At 45.5% G+C, this 22,921-nt stretch overlaps 1 protein-coding gene across 1 annotated transcript in view; it reads left to right on the forward strand.

Moving 5' to 3' along the window:
• The window catches only part of LOC144724424 (uncharacterized), a 75,648-nt gene extending 52,838 nt beyond the window's left edge, over window positions 1–22,810 (forward strand). The window contains exons 6-20 of the mRNA XM_078603539.1: window positions 79–228; window positions 1,160–1,204; window positions 3,434–3,514; window positions 6,085–6,129; window positions 6,785–6,892; window positions 7,981–8,025; window positions 9,426–9,506; window positions 9,956–9,991; window positions 11,497–11,550; window positions 12,630–12,683; window positions 14,605–14,631; window positions 16,338–16,373; window positions 18,855–18,941; window positions 21,523–21,561; window positions 21,945–22,810. Of these exons, the coding sequence (XP_078459665.1) occupies window positions 79–228; window positions 1,160–1,204; window positions 3,434–3,514; window positions 6,085–6,129; window positions 6,785–6,892; window positions 7,981–8,025; window positions 9,426–9,506; window positions 9,956–9,991; window positions 11,497–11,550; window positions 12,630–12,683; window positions 14,605–14,631; window positions 16,338–16,373; window positions 18,855–18,941; window positions 21,523–21,561; window positions 21,945–21,947 (891 nt within the window). The 3' untranslated portion in view covers window positions 21,948–22,810. The remainder of the gene's footprint in view (window positions 1–78; window positions 229–1,159; window positions 1,205–3,433; window positions 3,515–6,084; window positions 6,130–6,784; window positions 6,893–7,980; window positions 8,026–9,425; window positions 9,507–9,955; window positions 9,992–11,496; window positions 11,551–12,629; window positions 12,684–14,604; window positions 14,632–16,337; window positions 16,374–18,854; window positions 18,942–21,522; window positions 21,562–21,944) is intronic.
• The last annotated feature ends 111 nt before the right edge of the window (window positions 22,811–22,921 follow it).

The following is a 22,921-nucleotide window of genomic DNA, read 5'->3' on the forward strand; positions in this document are numbered from 1 at the left end:
TCTCTTCCATCATGCCTCAACACCCATTGGGTGGAACTCGTGTGAGTTTTCCATACCTTTTTTGTGTTGCCTCTCAAGGGAGAAAAGGGAGCGCTCTGTTCATCTGGTGAAAATATCACGAGGGAATCTGACCACGCAGGGTCACTTGGTCCTCCTGGGCCTCCAGGTCCCCCCGGACTTCCTGGTCCCCTCGGCCTTCCTGGACATCCTGGGCCTTTGGGATTGAAGGTGCGTGTGTGTGTGTGTAGGGGGAGCAGTAGCGCTACGAACCCAGCGACCAGAATTCGCTTCGCACTCATGGCCAACACTAGTGACTAATATCCGAACTGGTCCTGGGCCTCCCCTAGGTCAACTCAGCCTCAAATAAGTGCCTGGTGTGGTGTGTAAGGATCGCCACTGGGGAGACACAGGCGGTCGGGCCTGGTGCTGGCCTTCATAGGTGCTCGCTAACAGCAATCGCCCCAACAGACTGTCACAACAATGAGTGGAGCGCCAGGTGGCTGAAACGGAGCAAGAAGACACAGTAGAGTGCACAGGTGGTGCATCTGCCAGTCACCTCAGTCAGTCAACCCATGGCACCTGGGTCTCTCCCGTGGCCTCCTGCTGGCCATCAACACTTCGCGTGGCCTTAAAGTGCAACTAGCCTGGCACAAGCGCCGTGGTGATGTCACCACCACTGGGTGGCGAACAGCGGTTGTTACTGTTGTTGTTTCGAGTGTGAGACGATGTGTTTGGGGTGCAGTGACCCAAGTTCGTTCATTAGGTTACACTCATTACACACAAAGTGCTTCCCGCAAATGAACCACAACACCTTGCTAATCTCGTCACAGAACATACACCATCACGCAAACTCCGATCATCCTCGTAGCTGCATATGGCTGGCCATCGTGCGCTTTTAGATGCGCTTCTTTGGCTGTCTGGAACACTCTTCCTTCCGATATTAGGAAGCCACTGGAGCTATGCTCTTTAAAATCATCTAGCTTGATAACTCATTTCTTGAGAACTGCTTTTGTGTTGAGTTTGTTGTCTCTCCCTGCACATGTGATTAGCACGGATGGCTACGTACGGTGTGAAAGAATATTCAACATACGTAACAACATACGTACAAATGCAAATTGAATGTAACCTGGTTGTATACGTTCTGTCTGTGACCCTGCAGGGAGAAAAAGGCGAGCTTGGTGCAGCAGGGCCCGCAGGACCCAGGGTAATTGTTCAATTCGATCGTACCAAGCGAGCACTTCAACAGATATCACTTTGTCGGACCTTTTTTTGGAAAAAAAAGAATACACACCAATTTAAAAAAATCCAACTTCATTTTAGCCTCATTTCTTGTTGCTTAGAGAGTGCAAAAATGTATTCAATTGTTTTTTTCTGTGATGTTGCACAAAATTTAGGTCAGCGAGGCCTCTGATGAAGACGTAAGCCACAGAGCCAATAGCTTTGTAGATGTGCAACTGGGTTGTGTGTTGTAGGCAGTCTCCGCATGGGTTAAACCAGGGGTCGGCAAACCAAAATAACAAGAAGAGCATTTTTTTGTCGAATTCGGTAAAAAAATGTTAATCTATATTTCAAGAGCCGCAATGCACGTGGTTCAAATTCATTTATTAGGTATAGCCCTGTGAGGGCATTAATTCTAGATTTGAAGCTTTCGTGACTGCAAGGAATCATATTCTTAGGTTTTTTCGGTAAAGTCACGTAGGTAAAACATCAAAATTAATGAAAATAAAATAAAATAAAACAAAAATCACGACGTTTCGGAGGCAACACAAGTCTCCGTCATCAGGTGGGACCGTCACAGCCGAATTAGCTGCGTGACTTTACCGAAAAAACCTAAGATTATAGCCCTGTGAATCGGGTGCAACCGCAACAAACAAAAAACAAAAACATGAACAAGAAAACATCTTAAAGTGACTATGTGCAAACAGAAAATCCAAGAAAAGACAGCAAAATATTGCAGAAAACGCACCGTACACCAACACTGTGTGAAAAAAATCCCAGTGGGATGCAAGTCAAACAACAACAACAACCACAAGACAACTTAGATTAAGGCCATCAGTCTAACTCTGTACAGCAAAAAAACAAACATGGTTAAACCAAAAAACTTTTCGAAAATCACCAAAATAAAGCAATTAAAGCAATGAAACAGTGATCATAGGAACTGTGACCGAATTTTCACAATAAACGACGTAAACAACATGTACTACCAAACTCTGCAGCCATAGTGAATACGAGACGGAGGCCATTAATGAATGACGTCACGAAGCAGTCCTTACAAAGCCGCCATGCAGCTCCGGAGTCGCAGCTTGCTGACCCCTGGGGTCGATGTTTCGCGAATGAGATAAAGGACGAAGCAGTGTGCTCTGGTCCTGCTACTGCAGTAACCTCGTAAGGTCCAGCAGTCACAGGGCAGACAAGACACTAGGGTGCTACTGTGAACTCTTGACAGCAACTTAAAACTAACTTTAAAGTTTATATATTTTGTAACTGGTACTGCCTGTGCATTTGTACGGGATACATGGCCAGGGTGGAGGGTGGGTGTGTTGGGGGCGGGTGGATAAAGTACAACAAGTTGGCACAGTAGGGGGCACAGGTGGTGCATCGGCCAGTCATCTTAGTCATCCAACCCATGGCATCTGGGTCTGTCCCTTGACTTCCTGGCAGTGGGCGTTCGACACTTCACGTGGCCTTAAAGTGCACCTAGCCTGGCACAAGCGCCGTGGTAACATCACCGCCACTTAGTGGCGAATGGCGGTTGTTGTTGGGGTGCATAACATCAGTGCGACGCACGAGCCCAGCTCCACGCTGTGGGATGCGGGTGACTTCACCATCGTGCAATTGCCCGCCTGAGTATCAGCTAGCAAGCCAGAAAAACTTTTTTTCCAATATAATTCCAATTCATATTCTTCTTTTGTAAAGAGTGGTGAACCAATATATTCACATATTTCAGTGCGTAACAACTCCATTGGATTGAGTTGATTTTAGTCCTCACAATTTGGTTTTATTAAATTAAATACACATGCATACAATACTGTCGTTGTATAGTGCAGTTATTGGTGATTAGGCTGAGAAAATGTAATTTTACAGAATATGATGAAGGTCCAGATTGTATACAATGGGTTTTTTGTGCAGTTGTTGGTGGCTGGACTGAGACCACCAATTTTCTATCCCTTATAAATACGTTTAATGATGGCTTTATATCCAGAATTGAACCCAAAATCAATTCCCGGGACTCTTTATTGCAACAATGCAATAAACTAACAATTCACAAGTAACCTGATTTCGACCTTGGATCTTTCACCTTTTATATTCCACTTGCTTAATCGGTTTAACCCATCATCAATTACATTATAAACGAACCCGTGGGTGGAAATTACCAAGAAGATGAATTCCCATGGCTTTTTACGAATCACTGGCCATGACTGCGCCCTCTCAGGGTCCCTCCGGTCTGGACGGGGAACCTGGTTCTACCGACATCCGGGACTACAACTACGGCCTTCTACGAGATGCCATGCAGGTGAGCTGCCTCATCTTAAAGATGCTTGCATGAAATAGGATACTGCATATGCAAACGGATTCAAGCGGCCTTGGACACAGCTTGTAGAAGTGATCATGAATGGTTAACACGTGCAGGCTTTCGCGACCAATATTCATAATAAAGGTTTTTGGGTTAGATCGCGTTATTTATAAATGTATCGTAGCCCTCCACCACCCGACACGGCCAAATAACAGTAAAAAATGTGTCACGTTTACAAAGGACAAATAGTTCACTACTTTAGCCCACCGGTGTGTTGAAGAGTGAATCAACATCATTTAAAATTTGAGTACGACGTTTCGCCGGTAATTACATCCATCATCATCGGGCAATTTGCCAGAATGGTGAAGCTCTCCTCTTGATCCCGGTCTTAAATAGAGCAGCAGCAGAGTGACGTCATCTTTAACACACCGGTGGGCTAAAGTAGTGAACTATTTGTCCTTTGTAAACGTGACACATTTTTTACTGTTTGGCCGTGTCGGGTGGTGGAAGGTTACGACACATTTATAAATAACGTGATCTAACCCAAAAACCTTTATTATGAGTGATCATGAATGCTTTCACGTCCTTTTAGAATGAAAGTGCCAGCCTCAGATGGTGCATGGAGATACATTTTACATCCACACCTCTTTGTCAATCCACTGCTGGATGGAGGCTCTTCCACACCACGTGGGTCGTAGGGGTTGTTTGAATATGCTTCACCCACCACGCCACCACTGCCGAGCAGTGCTGGCTGTGCACGCCTGAAGGCAGTGACGGTTGGTGGATCGCACAAATGTTGCGAAACTCCATTCCCATGAGTGTCGAGCCTTACCCTGGGTGTACGGGAGAAGGCAGTACAGAAAATGTAAACACATAACATCTGTCCTATCTGTATGGAACAGTAACTAATGGGCATTTTTTTTGTTTACGGGGCAAACCTTACTAATTGGCTGTGTCGGGTGGTGGTGGGTTTAACCACACATTTAGATTAACGCGATCTAACTAAAAAAACCTCTATTATATATAAGATTGGTCGCGAAAGCCTACGCGTTAAACTATAACAGAGTGCTGCCCCCTTCACATGCTTAGGTTTTCTCTGGGTGCTACGATTTTCCCCCACATGTACAATCACTCATTATTTTGCTGGAAACATCTCAATAAATATATGCACCTCTGTGTTTGTAAATTATGCATTATTGTGAGATTCAATTTCATAAATGCTCGATACATTAAAATAAATCAATAGTATTATATGGATTGGCATCGCTATCACTAAACATTTGAACTCAGGAAACTGGCTTTAGAGCTCTGTGCGCTAACCACTGCACTTCCACTCCACCCACATGAGGCTAGCAGCTAAACGTGTGATGAATTTCAGTCCTAGTCTGAGCAGCGCAAACCTTCACATCTTCATCAGGGGCGGATAAATAAGATATGCTTTTCACACAGCAATGAGACCTGATGACCAGTGCATTGTGCATCGGGTTTTGAGCATTTGATTTTTATTTGTATTCATCGTTTGGGTGTACAAGTTCCCATTGTGTGCAAGTGGCTTCAAGGCCAATTAACCACATTTTCCATTATGAAACCATAATTCCCTGCGCTGAATCCAAGGGACGGGGAAAAAACGTATGCATTATTAAGGTGGTTATTTTGGATTGATGGTAGGACAGCAGCCTGTGTAATTACCAAGGACTGAACACGTTGCGATGGTAACTGAGTCTTTTGGGCATAGCTTATTCATGAATGTTTAAGGTGCTTATGATGATTTTAATGGAAAAAGACGCCAGTATCCGGCCTCAGTGAGCAGCCAGAATGTGAAGGGAGTAGAGAATGTTGTGTATGTAAGTAATTCGCATTGTACAAGGGTTTGTGAGAAGGGTAGATTGTATTCAGTGGACTGCACAAACCAACTTTTTAAAGTGACGATATGGCCTCCAGTGTTACACAGTGGGTGTTTACGTCGGGTGTAATAGCTGTGTCATTGTACACATCAGAGAAGTGGATGTTATTGAGGCAACTGGAGAACAAGCTTCTGGTCTTGCGAGATAAAAGTTTGTGGAGGATGCTAGGAATTTCATGACAGGACGCAGGTAAAAGTATCCTAAAGGCTCAAAATATAACGTAGCGCCTAGCATAACACAGCATACAATAATATCCGTAAGAAGGGGTGATTGCCGATGGTCAAGAATAATAATGGAGTGGCAGCCAAGGATTGGAACGCACCCGCGTGGATGGCCACTGGGGAGATCGAGCGATGAAGTCAGTTCGCTGTTCAGGTGCCAGGTCGATTATATAACCGCAGGATTGTGAGAGGTGGCTGCGACTTGGGGAGGCCTTCATCCAGCAGTGGATTGACCACAGCCGACGACGACGATGATGATAAAAAATAATCGAAGACACAATCAGGTTGTGGTGGGTAGGGCCCTTATGCAGGTTGGGGGTTTGTGGGTTACCGAGATGAGTATTGAAATAACAACCATGGGTTTGGCAACAAAGGTAAGACCATGTGAGTAAACCTGCGATGATCCCTGAATCGTGTTGTTATTCTAATTGTTTTTTTTTTGCAGGGTCCTCCTGGCCCCCCGGGTTTGCCAGGATCTCCCGGCCCCCAGGTTTGTCATTTTATTAAACTCTTTGTGCGCCCTCTTTCCTGACATGAAGTGAAGCTCTGCCACTTCGAAGTTCCAATACATCTTTGAGTCGGTGTTGAACATTGAGCCAGTGGCTTCATCTTCTGAATATTGAGCCAGCTGTGTCATGAGAATAGGTTTTCCCCTTTTTTTCTGGCAACAAAACAGGTGTTAAGATGTTAAAACACCAAACTGAAACTTGTGGTCAGAATGCAAACACAAAACATACTCTGATAATATATGCATTGTCTTTGAAACTGATTGATCCACACCAGAGACAGCTTTCTTTTGAGCCTAGTCTGACGCAGCTGCATCATCTTTTGAATATTGAGCCACATGCTTCGTCTTCTGGTGCCTTTTTCCTGGCATAAATTGAAGCTCTGCTGCTCAGAAGTTCTAGAACCATGTTTCAACAACCCCATGAAAAGACCAATAGCACAATATGAGCACAATTATAAATTAGCTAATGGCGAAAATTAAAATATATGCAGTGTATATGATGTTAAAGCAGATATCCTGGTACCCCCTCAAAAATGAATAACTTAGCAATGTGCTCTAACCCGTTTAGGTAAACGACTCTGATTTGTTGCTTGATTGACTGCATGAACGATTGATTGTGTTGGCCTTTGCTTCGCAGGGAATGAGTGGACTCCCTGGAGAGCTGGGTCCCCCCGGAATCCCGGGGACACCAGGGCTACCCGGATCAATGGGGGAGCGCGGATTCCTCGGGCCCCTGGGTCCCCCTGTGAGTACGGACTCGAGCGAACGCACCTCCCGAAGTCAAAGATCCCTCGGATAGCCTTTAACAGACTTTTGAGGCAGGTGCTGTTTGCGAGCACCTATTAAGGTTGGCACGGCACGCTGCAGGCGGATCGCCAGCATTATGCCCGATCGCTTTTGTCTGCCAAAGTGGCAATGTTTACACATCGTACCAGGTACTCATTTAAGGCTGAGTTGACGTAGGGGAGTCCGAGGACCAGTTCAGATATTCATCACCAATGTTGTCTGTGAGTGTTCGTATCGCCAGGTGGTGGCGCACACCAACAATCCGGCATGGTGGAGGCGAGGGTCACTAGATCGTACACATTTTGTGGAACTCCCGTCCCATTCGGCGTGGAGGTACCATACCCAGTTTTGCCAGAAGGCAATACAGCAAATGTCGACTCCGCCTGTTCCACCTGTATAGGACAGAGTGTTGACACTGGCACACGTGGGTTTTCTCTGGGTGCTCCATTTTCCTCCCACATCGAAACTATAAAGAAGAAAACATCTTAAAATACAGAGGACCACAGAGCTTAGGCAGTGGTCGGAGACTGCTCACCACCTGGCTGCTGCCTTCCCACTTCTTTGGTTTCCTGCGCCTCTGAGTCGTTCTCTCTTTCACAGTGAGGGAATAACGTGCAGCACGTTACAAGTTGAAATTACTATTATTACCGACATATTATTATTGTCATAAACTACAACTCAATATAGACATAACACTGTTTTCGCTCAGAGTAAATAATGCTTCCACTTTATGATTAGCAGGAGTGGCCGACTCATAATCAGGAGATCATGAGTTCAAATGCTGCCTGATCAGGGATTGACTCAGCCCGTCATTCCTCCAGGGTCCAAAAAATTGAGTACTGCATTGTATGAAGGCAATGGGGAGACAGGTCCTCGGCTGAAGTGAATGTGGAATTTCCACCACTGAATAAAGCACCATCAATGACCATGAGCACCACCAATGGCTGTTTGAGTTTGGGGACAAACTTTGTATTATTTGGTGAACTGCGAGAAACAACTAACGCCTCCATGCCTAACACAGCACTAAGATCATCTTTGTGTTTTCAGGGTAACAAAGGAGATGCTGGAGAAAAGGGGGACAAGGGTGACATGGTACGCATGACGTGTAAACAATCTCTTCGTTAACGAATTTCACCTCGAGATTTGCATGATCACGTGTATCAGCTCAATATGGATGACACAATAGCAGCACCATCGTGCCCCCTCTCTGTAAACTTAATCAGGACCCTCGCGTGAGCGTCGTGAGACTCGGCGTGGCATTTCTGGGTAAGCAAGTGCGATCATAACAACAACAACATAAGTGGCACGTTAAAAATTTACAGTCAAAGTCCGTTTTATCCGGAGTAAACGGGACGATCAGTACCACCCCCCCCCCCTTCCCGAATATCCAGGGTCCCAACACGGGATTCACTCGTTTATCCCGTGAGCGTGACCACAGGATAACCCCTGGGACGAGTGTAAGAATTTGCGGGATAACTCCCTTTGTTTGGAAGAGGCCCCGCCCCTACCCACAACGCATCACCAAAAAAACGTCACTAAACGGGGGCGTGGCCAGCAGGCATGCACGTGGGGGGCCACCCTCGATGGGCGTTTGGTGACGGCAGGAGGTCACAGTCATCACATTGCCTGGTCTCTCGGGCACCAGTCCTAATGGGCTCTTTCCTAACGGGTTGCGGCCAAGATGGCGAGATGTTAACTACCTCGCCTGATATACAGGAGGTTCATGGGTTTGATCCCGACCCTGACACCTGCTGTATATTTGGAGTTTGTGTATCTCTGTCCCCGTGGTTGCATGGATTTTTCTCCGGGTCCTCCGGATTTTCCCTCCACACTTAGAATCAACATGTGTTTAGAGTATGTGGCTTCTATAATTTTCCACGTGATAAGCCACTTCGTTGAGCTATCATCTACGGCCAGGTCGCTTCTGAAACGAGCTATATAGCTCAGTGGGCCTTACCTGGTACAATAAAAAAAAGTTTAGTTTCTTACGTGAGATGGGCATAGGAAGGGAGCTTGCTTGCCATGATGTTCGGAGAGACCCCCGAAGGACGAGCACCTCAACAATGAAGTGCAGAAAGCACTGCATCAGCATTTGCACACCCATACTTGATTTATTGGCAGGAGGTGGTCCTCTGGTCTTTTTACCACTTTACTCCGGATAAGCCCAGATATTTGAAAGAATCTGTCAAACAACTACAATTATCTGTGGTTCCAACCTGCGATAATTCTAAGTGTGTGCCGAATAACTCCGTGCAACCATGGTTTTGACCCCAGATATTTGGGTGGCCATGTCCCCCGGATATTTGTAAGAGAAAACCGGGTTTTTGCCGACCCTGGATAAATAATTTCCACGGACTATCTTGCAGTCTCATCTGGAACAAACATATACATTTTTATATTTTGACAACCAGCTACAAGGGTCAGACTGTGTAGGTGTGTGTGTGTGCAAGTGCCGTTGAAGTGATGCTAGCGTTTTGGCCATGCTCCACCAGGGCTTGTCGGGGAGATTGGGCGCGCCCGGCGAAAGGGGAGACATCGGAGAAAAGGGCGACCGAGGACCCATGGGCCTTCCGGTAGGTGGCTGATTCATCACTCGCACACAAGGCCTCATATCGTCACTCCATCACGCTGACACGAGAGAAGGTCTCACGGCTCTCCGGTTTTGATAACTGCATTATGTCAGCATTTCTGGACTACAGCAGGATTGAATTCTTGAACGGTATATTTCAGTCATGCAGTCGGAGCGTAAAAGTGCCCCCACGCTTTAACAAGCGTGAATCTATATTTGTTTTGTCTTAGTTGCTTTTCTTCTTTTAATGTTATTCTGGTGGCAAGGTTTGGTGACATGTGTTGGTGGCCTCTTCATCTTGACGCCACCCTTATTGTCCTACGAGATTCTCGACCACGGAACTGTGGAATTTCCACCGCTGGCTCAGGGTTTTCAATTGTGACGACCACTGACCCTCACCTTAGTCTGATTGTATCCTTTTATGTTTTCTGTTCCATCCTCCACACTGTGTAGGGGGCATCAGGACTGAGTGGACCACCGGGAACAACAGTGAGTCAACTGATATTTCTGTTTGATATTCTTGTTGGGTTCTTTATTTCATTAACAATAAAAAAAAACGCTCACGTCTTTTAACTGTTTTTTTTCGGAGGCGTTCTGCTTGGAATGCTGATAACACGATTCCGCATTAAGAGTTTCACTTGTACTAAGAAATCAAGAGTTCCCAACAAAAGCCCACGCATTTGATAGACTAATATTCCAACTGTGCACGGAAAGGTCAGCAACCGATTTGCTGTACTGCCACCACTTCAAGTGGGTCTCACGTGCTCTTATCGTTATCCACTACCCCCACCTCCCATCCACTGGAATACGGAGCAGGGAGCCTCCCATTGGCTTAGCGGAGAGCCAGGTATTTCAAGGGTGAACGCCGCGGGTGTGAAATTCACAAGCATCCTGAGAAAAAGGGGAGCGGGGGGACACCGTGCGGATAGAAATGGAGACGCGGCCGTTACTTGGGCGGGGGTGGGCATCTTTAGCTGCTTGGGCGCTCAAATCCCTACGCGGTGTATGAGTCAAATAAAACATCCTTTGGGACTCTGCCTTGTGTGTGCCGGCCCCTGTTTTCACGGCTCTACACAGGTGTGCACGACCAAACCTCACTTGCTCCGCTCCGTGCACCAGTGAGGAATGCATGCGAGTGTAAACTCCGCGGTCTTGATTACTGCGCTGCACTTCGTTACTGGCGATGCAAAGGTCTCAACACCGGTGGCAATTAGTATCTCTTGCAAAGTTTGGTTATTCTGTTGCGATGCATGTGTTTTCTCCACACACTCCTGTTTCCTCCCACACACAAAACACAACACAATTAAAATACTAACTGGACAAACCAAAACTCTACTTTTTCTTTATTTTACCAGGTAAGGCCCACTGAGCTATAGAGCACTTTTTTCTAGTAGCAACCTGGCCACAAATGATAGCTCAACGAAGTGGCTTATCACGTATACATTTCTAGCAGCAGCCACATACTCTAAACCCACATTTCCAACAACTCAAGCAGCACTTTAATGGAAAATGGTCACGGAAAATGACAGTGGCTTTCCTCACTCGAGTTGAAGTAATATTAATATCCGTGAATTCAAATGTGTTATGTGCCTTTCTAGACTTCAACATGATGCTACTGCACTGCAACTCCATAGGTTAAATTATCGTCTTAAAATTGTCAAATAATTCCGATTTTTCTCAAACACGAGTTGAAGTCTTCTTTGCCAACTGTAAAGGAGATACATGTCAAAACTATTGTTTGTGGATGTATTGTCAAGAATGGAATCAGGGCAAACATCTCTTGCTTTCACCATAACCTTCTTCTCATTGTCTCACATTCTCCTTTTACACTCCTCACCCTAAATTGCTTGTTTTTCCTCTTGACTTTCACTTGCTTTCTTCATACATTCTGTCCTCTGCGTTTCACCCGTCTTCCCTCATCGACCGAACATATGCAATGCTCTGCCTCATTCTCTCAACAACGCTCTCCCGTCACCCTCCCATTGTATTACCAGGGGCCAGTGGGACTTCCGGGACCCTTAGGACCAGCCGGGCCAAAAGGCGAGAAGGTACTAAGACATGAACAGCAGCGACTCGTGACTTGAGACTCACGGCATTGGGAAACAGTGCTCTCCACTCAAGGTTGGGTTACCTACATATCGGGCGACTCTCAGGCTGGGAAAATCGTAAAGTGCTCGATTTATAGATGGAAAATACGCACGTTCGCTTCACAACGTCCTCGATGCAATTCAAATATTACAACTGTATTTAATATAAAATGCTCATTTTGAAAATGAATCTTTGCTCAAATGAGCAAGAGGGAAGCAATAATCGACATTGCTTAATCGGAGCCAAGTTCTAAAAGATGACTGCTCTTTGGTTCTTTCGGTAAAGTCACGTAGAAATAAAATAAATAAAATAATAGAATACGACGTTTCGATTGCAACACAAGCAGTCGTCATCAGGTAGAACTAAATTTGAGAGAGAGAGACAAAACACAGACACAGTTCTACCTAATGACGACTGCTTGTGTTGCAATCGAAACGTCGTATTCTATTATTTAATTTATTTTCTTTCTACGTGACTTTACCAGAAGAACCAAAGAGTAATTCCTGCAGTCACGAAAGCTTCAAATCAAGGATAACTGCTGTTGAATTATCTATCATTCTTTCTCATGTTTATCTACCGCAAATAATTGAACTTGCAGGCTTCTGATTGAGAGACAAGCATTATAACTGGCATCAACAACCCAATCTGATTCACTGCTGCGTGCTGTGCATGCATTTTATCTGCGACGTTTAATCATTGAGTGAGCATTGGGATGCCAGGTCTTTCTTACAAAAGAGAAAACTAATCTTGATGCCTGATTAATTCATATTTCATTCAGGAGATTCAGATGTGATTCTGTGATATTGCCACAGTCCAAATTCCAATTGTCAATGATAAAAAAAATAGTTTCTAACGTTTCTGCTGTAACTAGACATTTTCTGGTTTTCTGTACCAAAAAAAAAAATCTCATTTGGCTTTCACTTGGCTAAATAAAGGACATTGACGACTTGGTTTTTTGGACACATTTAATCGCAATCTTAATTTCATGACTGAGATGTGAATATGTGGTTTTGCTGATGAATGCACTGCCTTTTAACAGGGTGAGAATGGAGAGCATGGAATTATGGGAAAGCAGGGGCCACCAGGTCATCCGGTAAGTCACGTGATCTGGAACACTGGCCAGTTGCCATGGGCATCATTTTAACACGTTTTCTCATTTGTACATTCCAATGGGAACATGAGGAAGCTGGTTGTAATCACCAGCGAAACATCGTCCTCGAATTGTAAATGTGGTGGGGTTACCCTCTAACGCACCGGTGTGCTGAAGTGGTAACTAATTGACACGTTTTGTTTACATGACAAACCTTAGTAATTGGCTGTGTCGGGTGGTGGCGCGTTTTACGACTCATTTATATTTACGCAATCTAACCCAACAAACAAAACCTTTATTATGCATTCCAGTGGAATTAATGGTCAGCGATGGCATAGGCCTCTACTTTATGAGCAACATAGTGTATTGAAAATGTCAGTGAAGCAGCTCCTCTAAACATTGTTGCCTTAGTATGTCTAGCATTCCCATTGATTATTTCTAATATTAAGATTTCCATATTTGGAGAAAGCCGTGAGCATAGATGTGCAAACAGACTTACTACATCACAACAGTGTATCTTTCTGCAGTGTCCTCTACTGCATGGTGGTCATTAATCCAGGCACTGCTCAGGTTGGCAAGCTTAGCTTCCAAGGTCTGATGCGATTGAGCATATTTCCTGGTGCTTTGGTCGTAGGCTCTTAAATCAATAATTATAGAATAATAAGTATAATCATTTATGCACTCTCACTAGCTGCTGGGATTCGACACCTGCCGAGGAAACAGTGGTCAGAGCTCAGCACCACACTTAGCTACATCTCGACTTTATCGATGTCTGGCTTCACTTGCGACTTGTGACGGGATACACGCGTGTGGGAAAACAAAGCATCAGGAACGGAATTTGGCAAACCCGAAATTCGGTCACTACGTTAGAGTTGGAAGGACCGGTGTGCGTGCCGCAGTACAATCCCCCGTGATGGGGCGTGATTTCCGGCCGTCAGTGTTCATGGCAGGTGGTGCGTAATCCTGTCCCGGGCCACCCCTGGGTTGATTCGGCCTTAAATTAGTGTCTTAATGGAGTATTACAACATGAGCTCTTGGGCATGCCAGAATCATCCACCTATGTGCCGTGCTGGCCTTATTAGCCGTTCACTCGCAGCACGTTCTCATACGGGTTTTAAGACTAAACAGAGGGTCATTATTATAGTCTTTGATTCAAATAGTACTTGAAAAATAAAGATCCAATGATTGTAATAACATATAACTGTTGATATGTTTAAAATATATTTATATGTATGTTTTTTTGTAGAGTTATGTTTTCTCGTCAATAATGAGACTATTGTATTATTATTTCCCAACCCTTAAAGTCACATAGATAGGTTCAAAGAAAATAACAAAAAGTAACAAAAAACTACGACGTTTCGATCGCAACACAAGCGGTCGTCTTCAGGAAAAGGGGGTTAGCTTCCAAGGCAAACTGTTTATAAGGGTTTGAAATGGGCGTAGCCCAAATGTCAGCAACCAATGATAATGTAAGTGGTGGGCTGCCAACCCGATGGTGGTTGGTTTTCCACCAATCAAAGGGCTGCCAGGTGAAAATTAGCATGTTACTGATAGATTAGCATGTGAATTGTAGATCGCAGAGCCGCAACCAAATGATCGGCGCGCGACGTGGCTGTGTGAGTGTGAACCCTGTGAAAGCACAAGTTTGAAATGGGTGTAAAGCACAACTAACATCGGAAGGTGGTAGGATGGGAACATCTTAGCCAGTTATGACTTAAACTGGTTGATAACGTCCTTCCAATGAATGCTCAGTTTGTACCCATCTTCTCGGTTGAAATTGCGTCTGTGTTTATATATTTTCTTTGAACCTATCTACGTGACTTTACCGAAAGACCAAAGAATAGGAATTTCTGCAGTCACGAAAGCTTTAAGTCAAAATGAAACAATGTTATGACCATTTATTGTTGTGTGTGTGTTTTTTTAGGGAAGGAATGGGCTTACTGGAATGCCGGTACGATTTTGCACATTTTCCTTGTTCATGAATGATTCCACAGTGTTGCATTAATATTATCTAGCAGCCCACTCGTCCTTTGGACGTGACCGTTCGTCCTTCAGGCAGCTAGCCAGCCAGCCGGCAGAACTTTGTTAGAATATCGTCTGAAAGTACTCACCGTGAAACGACGGTCCTCCTCCATCCACCCTTGGGTGCCCCCCTCTCAGGCATGACAAGCCCCCCCCCACGCATGACAAGCCCCCCCCCGCCAACCGCATACCTCCCTGTCACCTCCCCCTCCTCACGCACCCCTGCCCGAACATGCCCCCCCCTAGCCCTCCATGGCCCGCACCCACCACCCATGCTTCCCCTCACTGCTCCTCCACGTGCCCCAATCTGCAAGCCGGCCCACCCTTGCGGCCGCTTCCCCCCCCCGCACGCTGGCCAAGTTCAGCCGGGCAGAACTTGCGCTGGCCAAGCAGACAGGCAGCAATTTGCAGTAAAACCTATTCTCGATCGAGGGTATTTTGGCCAACTTTTGGAAGCTTGCCAGAACTTTTCAAAGAGGTGGGTAATTTCCCACTCACACTTTACCTCACACAGAAATGCCGATCGACTAGCTGATGTTACCGATGTATTATGCTGCTCGGTGGACAGAGGTGGGGGGGGGGGATCAAGACATTTGCACAATTGTTTCAGGGAATCAAACCGGCGACCTCTGGATTGCAAGACCACCGTGCTGACCGTTATGCAACAGCAATGTCTCAGTGTCGACCAACTACATTTTATTTTAAAACGGAGCAACCTTCCATGGCTTCTCCCACCGGCGCCACAGTGGCGAAATGTTAATTACCTCACCTGGTATGCAGCAGGTCGTAGTATCGATCCCGACCCTGATGGCTGTATATTCGAAGTTTGCGTGTCTCTCTCCCCGTGGTCGCGTGGATTTTTCTCTGGGTACTCCGGTTTTTCCCTCCACATTCAGAGTATTTGGCTGCTTTAAATTTCCACATGATAAGCGACTTCGTTGAGCTATCATTTGTGGCCAGATCGCTTCTGACAAAGAGCCACATAACTCAGTGGGCCTTACCTGGAAAAAAAAAGTAGTTTGATTTTTAGTTTAACTTTTAGAATTCCGAAAGTACATTATATATTACTTTGGCTCTTTGCATATTTTGCTGCGTTCTTTGAATTCATCCAAAACATTTGTGATATATGGTAAATCACAAATAGCATCTTAAATTAAGTTTGGAAGAATATCTTTTTTTTATTAAACTATTATTTATGTTCTTGTGTTTTAAACCAAAGAAAACGCTATTGCAAAAAAGTGCCTTTGAGAAGAAAAAAATTAAAGTCATTTATTTTTTTAATGAACGTTCAGTCGGTGCCCATTTACCATTTACGGTCCTGAGCCAGTGGTGGAAATTCCACACTCCTATGGTGGGGGTGATCCCATTTATAGAACTACTGTTGGCTTCCCCACAGAATGGCATTTATTGTATTAACCCCGTCGGGATGATGGGCTGAGTCGACCTCCATGAATTGAACTCGCAATTTGCTAATCGCAACTTGCAAGCTCTACCACTGTTCCACCCGGCTGGTTAACTACATTGAAAATAAACAAAGCGAAGCGTGGTTCTGCCCTATCTCTCATCCCGAGCATTGTTTAACCGTCGTCTCGGTTTCATCTAATACCGCTGCTGTGCTTGTGTCTTGTGCTGCAGGGACAGCCAGGGCAGCAAGGGGACAAAGGTGACAAGGTGCGTTACCCCGATTGTCAGTGAGACCAAGCCGCTGTTGCCTGAGGTGCTCAATGGCTCGAGGCACTGAACGGCTTTCAGCCCATTGACCAGAGCAGAACCTGGTACCAAACCTTTACTGGTGTCGGTGTTTTCTGTGTCCTATAAAAGTTAAAAGTTAATTGTGTGAGAACCGTCTACATTTTTTCAATGTAGACGGTTTTCAATATTATATTTTATTGCCGTTCTTTAGCATGAAACATTATTGACGTTTTGCCACTTGAGGTGGTGTTTGTTACGTGAATTGTCAGGTGTGTTGTGTGTGATAGTGTGTTTTCACGGATCACTTTATAGTGGGTCAGCCTGGTTCATCTTCATCATCATCACGATCCATGGACAAGATAGCTCCGAGCTGTCCACTGCACATTTCGTCATTTGTTTATCATGGGCATCGGATTCTATTCGTATTTTTTTCTTCACGGATGAAGTTATGAGCACCCCGTTCGCCAAGACCCTCCTCCTCTTTATCCAGGCTTAGAACTCCCTCAGATATCCGCTGGATTCAGGGCCGCGCTCGTATTCCCATGGCAGCCTTACTTGGCTGAGCGAGCTTGCAACCTAGCTGAGCAGCCCTGTTTTTGTGGCCAAGTTGCTTTCTGGGCCATCACCTCACCAATAACCATAGGGAGATCTCCCATTTTAATTCTGGCAGCCACCAGATGCTAAACCACATTGTCAGTTCTCGTGAGCTTGATGGCCTAAACCTGGCCACTGTTTATTTCACGCACAAACATATTTCATTTCAATTTTCAATCAATTTTGCCGAGCTAACATAATTGCAGAGGTATGCACATGTACACTCACCAACTCAGCTAAAGAAAGCATTCTTGAAGTTATGGTTTTCCAGGCAACACCATTCAGGTAACACGATACATTTATGAATTAGGTTAAAATTAATTAGTATAATTGCTCAGGACTTCTATGAATCGCGTGACTTCTGTGTGGCCACCCCCATTATGAATCCCCTCTTCCCACCAAGCCCTCTGAAATCACATGCTGGTCCATGCAGCATTGAGGCCCTTATGTAGCCTCTTCCTCTCTTTCCTCATCTTTCTTGACTATTTGGTACTGTTTGTCCATTCCATTTACATCCTTTTCCTCTTAATTCCCATTATTTTCCCTTTCCCATCCTTGACTTTCCTCCCCTTCCTCGAATGTGCCATGGGTAAAAGTTGAATGAATGTGATATGACTATGTAACACCGTACACACGTATGAATGTGTGTTATATTTTTGTGGCACAATATAAATGGACAACTCTCAATTATATTTTTAGCAATTGAGTAAGCTGGGTTTTGTTTATAAAGACCTTATCGGCGATCAGTTTCAGGGGTACCATGTGAAAGGGACTCGACTCAAAAGGACCCCAAGTCCTCATCGCGCATCCCTGAAATATTTTTTGGGTTCCTTCTCAATTCTTCCGAACCGCCGCGCCCTCAATACCAATCTGGCCTCAAACCGACCCCCCGCTCCCATTTCAACGTTTCTCGTGTTTTTTGCCTTCAAACCGGTCCAGGTGAATTGCCGTACGCCGCACCAATCCGGTACGCGCTCAGCCATCGGCCAGTGACACGAGCCATAACGCTATCGCTTTGCTGGTTCAAGCCGTTATGGTTGACAGCCCACCAATCAGTAACAACCATGCCGATTTAAAACCTCTTGAGCTGTTAAGCTCGGTAGTAGGCTAACGGCATTTTACAACACATAGGGGGTATGTCTTGTGGCAGCCCTTACACAAGTACAGTACTACCCCGATTTACTTCTCCCCTTTTACGTCGTTTCACAAATACGTCGTCGCTTTATGAATACCGCTACCGGATTTGCGTCGCCTCAACTCCACGCTTTACGTCGCTGACAGCAGCATCCGTCTGTTCTCGTATCCATCGCCTCCACCTACCTTGTAAATCACTTTGATTCACGTCGTTTCAATATTCGTCATCGCACCTTTATTGGAGCGCATCCCCGATGCAAACCGGGGTATGACTGCATTTCAAAATAAATACATTGCCATCGATCTGCGGAACCTCATATCTTCACTTCGAATGTGCAGCACTTGTATAAACACGTGTTTGCAAATTATGTATCAGTAAAATGTGTTTACTGTTATAACTCACCGTTATTATTTTACTTTACAAAACATCAACACGATTTCCTGATCCATAGAGGTTGGGGCAATATTTATCTATGTTGTGGCACTGAGTCCTTTTAAATGGTAATTCTACATTTCCATGACATGGCCTGTTCTATCCATAGGAGATTCATTTATGCCTTTCCATGAAGTTACCTTCATCTTATTTGCCACATAGAGATGGTTGTTCACAATACTGTCATCTTTGATTATATTGTTACTATAACGAAGCATTTTTACTTCAATGAAAAATATTGTATTTATTAAACTCTGGGCTGGCAACCTTTGGAATGTACCATCTTTCACTGTGTGCAGGGGGAACGAGGGCGCCGAAGTAAAAGGGGGCCCAAAGGCGACAAGGGGGAGCAGGGAGCCCCGGGTCTAGATGCCCCCTGCCCTTTGGTAAGTTCCAGATATTTATCAAAACCATATACGTTTTAGAAGTGAAATGTTGTGCAATATTTTTACTTGGAACGTACGTGGTGAAAACGGTCTCTTTTGCGACGTAATACCATACGGTATGCATGTAGCGCGTACCGTCGAACATTCTGGACTCGGGGAGTTGAGTCCCATGGTTGAGAATTTGTCCAATGAGAATCTGATGCGTCTGAAAGAACAACGAGCTGAGGAAGAGGCCGATGAATCCACACCACCACCACGAATAGTAACCGGTATTCACTGCTACAAGAAGAAGAAGAAGAATGCTGTCTTTGGACAGATTTTTTTAATGTTCTGCAATTAAGCCAGAAGGTCTGGAGAAGAGCCCAGAAGAGAGAGGCAGCTTCCTCTGGTGGACATTCCCGTGACTCCAGCTTCATCATCAGATGAAAAGGCAGGTCATCCTACCCCTTCATCTGTGTAACTCCATCATACTTTGAACTTATTTCGCGCCGTACGTAGCCAACCATGCTAATCGGTTGGCTAAGTCCATGTATGTGTAGTGACATATAATTGGTCACTACGTAGAATAGCGCTGGCTGCTGGCAGGGAAGGGGATATGCAGCTTGTAGCAGCCCTGACTGACAGCAGGCCGCGTGATAGACCCGAGAGGGAACTAGGGTAAAGGTTATGGAAGGGAGGATAAAAGGGGGCGCCGAGCGGGAGCTCGGGGCTGTCGTTTGGAGTGGGATCCCCATTGTCGTTGCTGTTGAAGATCGTTGCCATCGCCGCTGTCGTCTCGTGTCTTTGTCGCTGCCGTCTCCACTTGATAATTGCGCTGCTAGACATAGTTGGCTGTCTCAGTTCAGTGTCATCAGTGTCAGACGGCTAGCATTGTGTGTAGGCTCGCAACCAGTGTAGAGTTGCTTATAAGTGAGAGACAGAGAGTGTGTAACAGTGTAGGGTATGTATTGTATAAAGAATACAAAGTGTGCTCATAATTTATTTTATACTTACGTGACTTTACCGAAAGAACCAAAGAGTATGGCTTCCTGCAGTCACGAAAGCTTCAAATCAAAAGTGTGCTCATGTTTAATTAAAGAATTCCCTCCAAGAAGTTACGTCTCCAAGTCAATCACTACATATGTAACTGACATTCACTGCGATAAAGGAGCTCTACCAGCAGAAGAAGACAAATGTCGTTCAGCTGTCTTCGGGCAGATTTGTCATTCACTGCTGCAAGGAGCTGATTAACCCCGAGGCCTCAATTAGCAAGTTCTTCAACCTTCGCTGGGAAATTGCATCTAAGTATTTGTACTTACTATAAGAAAAAATGGATATTAACTTCTAATCATATGCATTTTTGCACACTTCATGAAATGTCATCCATTTTTTTTGTCGGCTCGGAATGCAACTACTGAATTTAACATTATATCTTTGGGAAATTAAGAGTTCGCTTGAAGTAATTTCGAGTGTAAGTAGCATTTCCCAGGAATGCATCCCTTATGTATCGCGGGGGTATTCCTGTATATGTGTGCAAGTGTTGGAAGATGCCCTCCAGCAACGGTGGTGGGAGGAGGAGAGATATGTTCACTACAGTGAGCATGGGGCATCAGCTGGATAACTCAGCAAGTTAGTGGAGGGGGGGAATGTAGATGCATCAGCCTGCCACCCTGGTCTGTTAACTCGATGCTTCACAACTGGTGTGCCACGGCACAGTCCAAGGTGTGCTGCGGTATTTTTGGAATTATTGGGAAGGAAAGGGCCTCACTGTTTGCAAGGTAGGACAGACGAACTCTCCATGCTGTTCAGTTGCCGATCCCGCCCCCGCCCCTCACCCCTACCACACTCCCCTCTCCTTTTGTCGCGGCTAAGAATGTCAAACAACCATCACCCCCCACCCCAGGGCAACCCACCCACCCACCGGGGCCCACAGTTAGAATTTTTGGTTTGGTGTGCCGCGAAGATCGAGCAACCTCGAAAGTGTTGCTGTAGGGTGAAGAATATTTTGAAGCTCCGTGATAACCAATACGACGTGGATCTGTCCCTTGATCTCCTGCTGGCGAGCCCTTTCCATGCCGTGTAAGCATCACAGGGCACCTAGCTTGGTGCGAGTGCCACGGTGATGAGACTGACAAATTTCCCGTTTACTGCCAATGTAGACATCTTGGTGCAGTGAATCATTCACTGGCAACAATCCCCACAACCAGTGTTCGCTTCCTAGTATCAACTCCGGCCGAGTACACAGAGTACTTTTGCATCAACAGCAAAGACGGTTGGTAGGGTATGATGCTGGCCAACCCACACTCTCACGTGCATTTCCGGCTTTAATAGTTTCAAGCACATTTTAAGCACTTGTCCTTCCAGTTTTTAAGGCTAAACAAGGAGTCTGTGTTGTCTCTGTGAGTACAAATGAGTGACATTGTATGACATTGTTTTACCCTCAGACAGTCTCGTTTCAAGCCATGTGCGTAAATTCAATACCTAATAACCAAACAGATAAGTCATACCGTACCTTTTGAAAGAAACGTTTTTACGACACTGAAATATTCCTAGGCAAATATGGGACTTCCGCTATTAATAGTGTGCATGTATATTCCTACAGGGTCCGGATGGCTTGCCATTACCTGGGTGCTGGCAGAAAGTGAGTTTTGTCTGCTTTCGATGTAACACGTTGCACCGACTTAATGGCTAACGCCTCAATAGGTGTCAATGCTATAACCGTACCTTTTTCCATATAGAACATAAAGCAGCAGAAAGCAGATTTGAAAGCAGTCCAATTGTTAATGCATTTGGCGGTGTTCTTTTTAATGATGAAATTGCAGAAGTGGTGGAACTTTCACATTCATATGGCACGCACGTGTTGTTCGGCACGATGTCCGACGTTTCACTCCACGCCCTGGGAGCTTCTTCGGGGACTTTGCACAGTGGTACAGCTCAAAGCTGGAAGCTACTGACTTGAGTAGTTTTTACTTCATTTATCCCGTGAAAAACTGAACCCAAGCCTGTCTTCTCTGTGTGTTGCAGTGATCGGCACACCTTGCCCCAAGCATCGCCTACAACGTGGCCCCTTTGTACATAAGATATAAATATTCCATTTCACGTGGTCTTTATTTTCACTGTTCTGCACTGTGCTTATAGCTTTAAGTGCATACTTGCTTTATACAATGACAATAGGTGCAAATGTGGCTTTTTACTACAATTTTATTAAATGATCTGCCCTTTCCCATACACCTGTATTTATTTCACTGGGTTTCTGTCACGTTGTTAAATGTACGAGTATGTCTACAGCCACCGTGGTATGGAGGCGGGCGCGGTTTGTCTGACAGTACACAGGTCCCAGATTAATTTCCCTGGTCAAATTCGACAAAACATCAAAACCATTGCGTAGTCCACGGACGTGTTTGTCTGTCTGTCGTTAAACTAGTTAAACTGCAGTGAGTTGTTTCTTGCAGATCATTTGTGGTGGGGGAACAAGTGTGGAGCCCCCACTCACTTCAGTACTTTCAAAACAGTTGTGCCAGAATTTAGCTGGACGGACTGGGCAGCCTCGTGAGTAGAGTCGTGCAGTCAACCGGCGAGGCATCGCCAGTTCGATAGATTGTGAGGATTCATTGCCGTCTTTCAATAACCATTACTTATAAACATCGCGGTGATTGGTAACACGTCCGGTGGCTGCACACGAATTCAGAAACATTGATATTACGCGCGTGGTTCTACGAATGTATTGAGCTTAAACACATTCCTGCGAAGGGAGCTGGTAGGAACGTTGGGTTGCTCGGTCAATGGCCAGGGTCAACGGCGGCGTGGTGTATTCCGCAAATAGGCCCGACTGTGAGGGCGAGCACAAGCCGGCGTTGAGTTTTATAAGGGCACCACGCGGTGACCAGCCCCTCCCCACCCAGCCCCACCCCTCCCACCTCCCAGCTAGCCCCACCCTCCCACCCAGCCCCTCCCCACCCAGTCCCTCCCCACCCTCCCCACCCAGCCCCTCCCCACCCAGC

This window comes from Lampetra planeri, chromosome 20 (genome assembly GCF_965212315.1).
Source record: "Lampetra planeri chromosome 20, kcLamPlan1.2.h2, whole genome shotgun sequence".
NCBI lineage: Eukaryota > Metazoa > Chordata > Hyperoartia > Petromyzontiformes > Petromyzontidae > Lampetra > Lampetra planeri.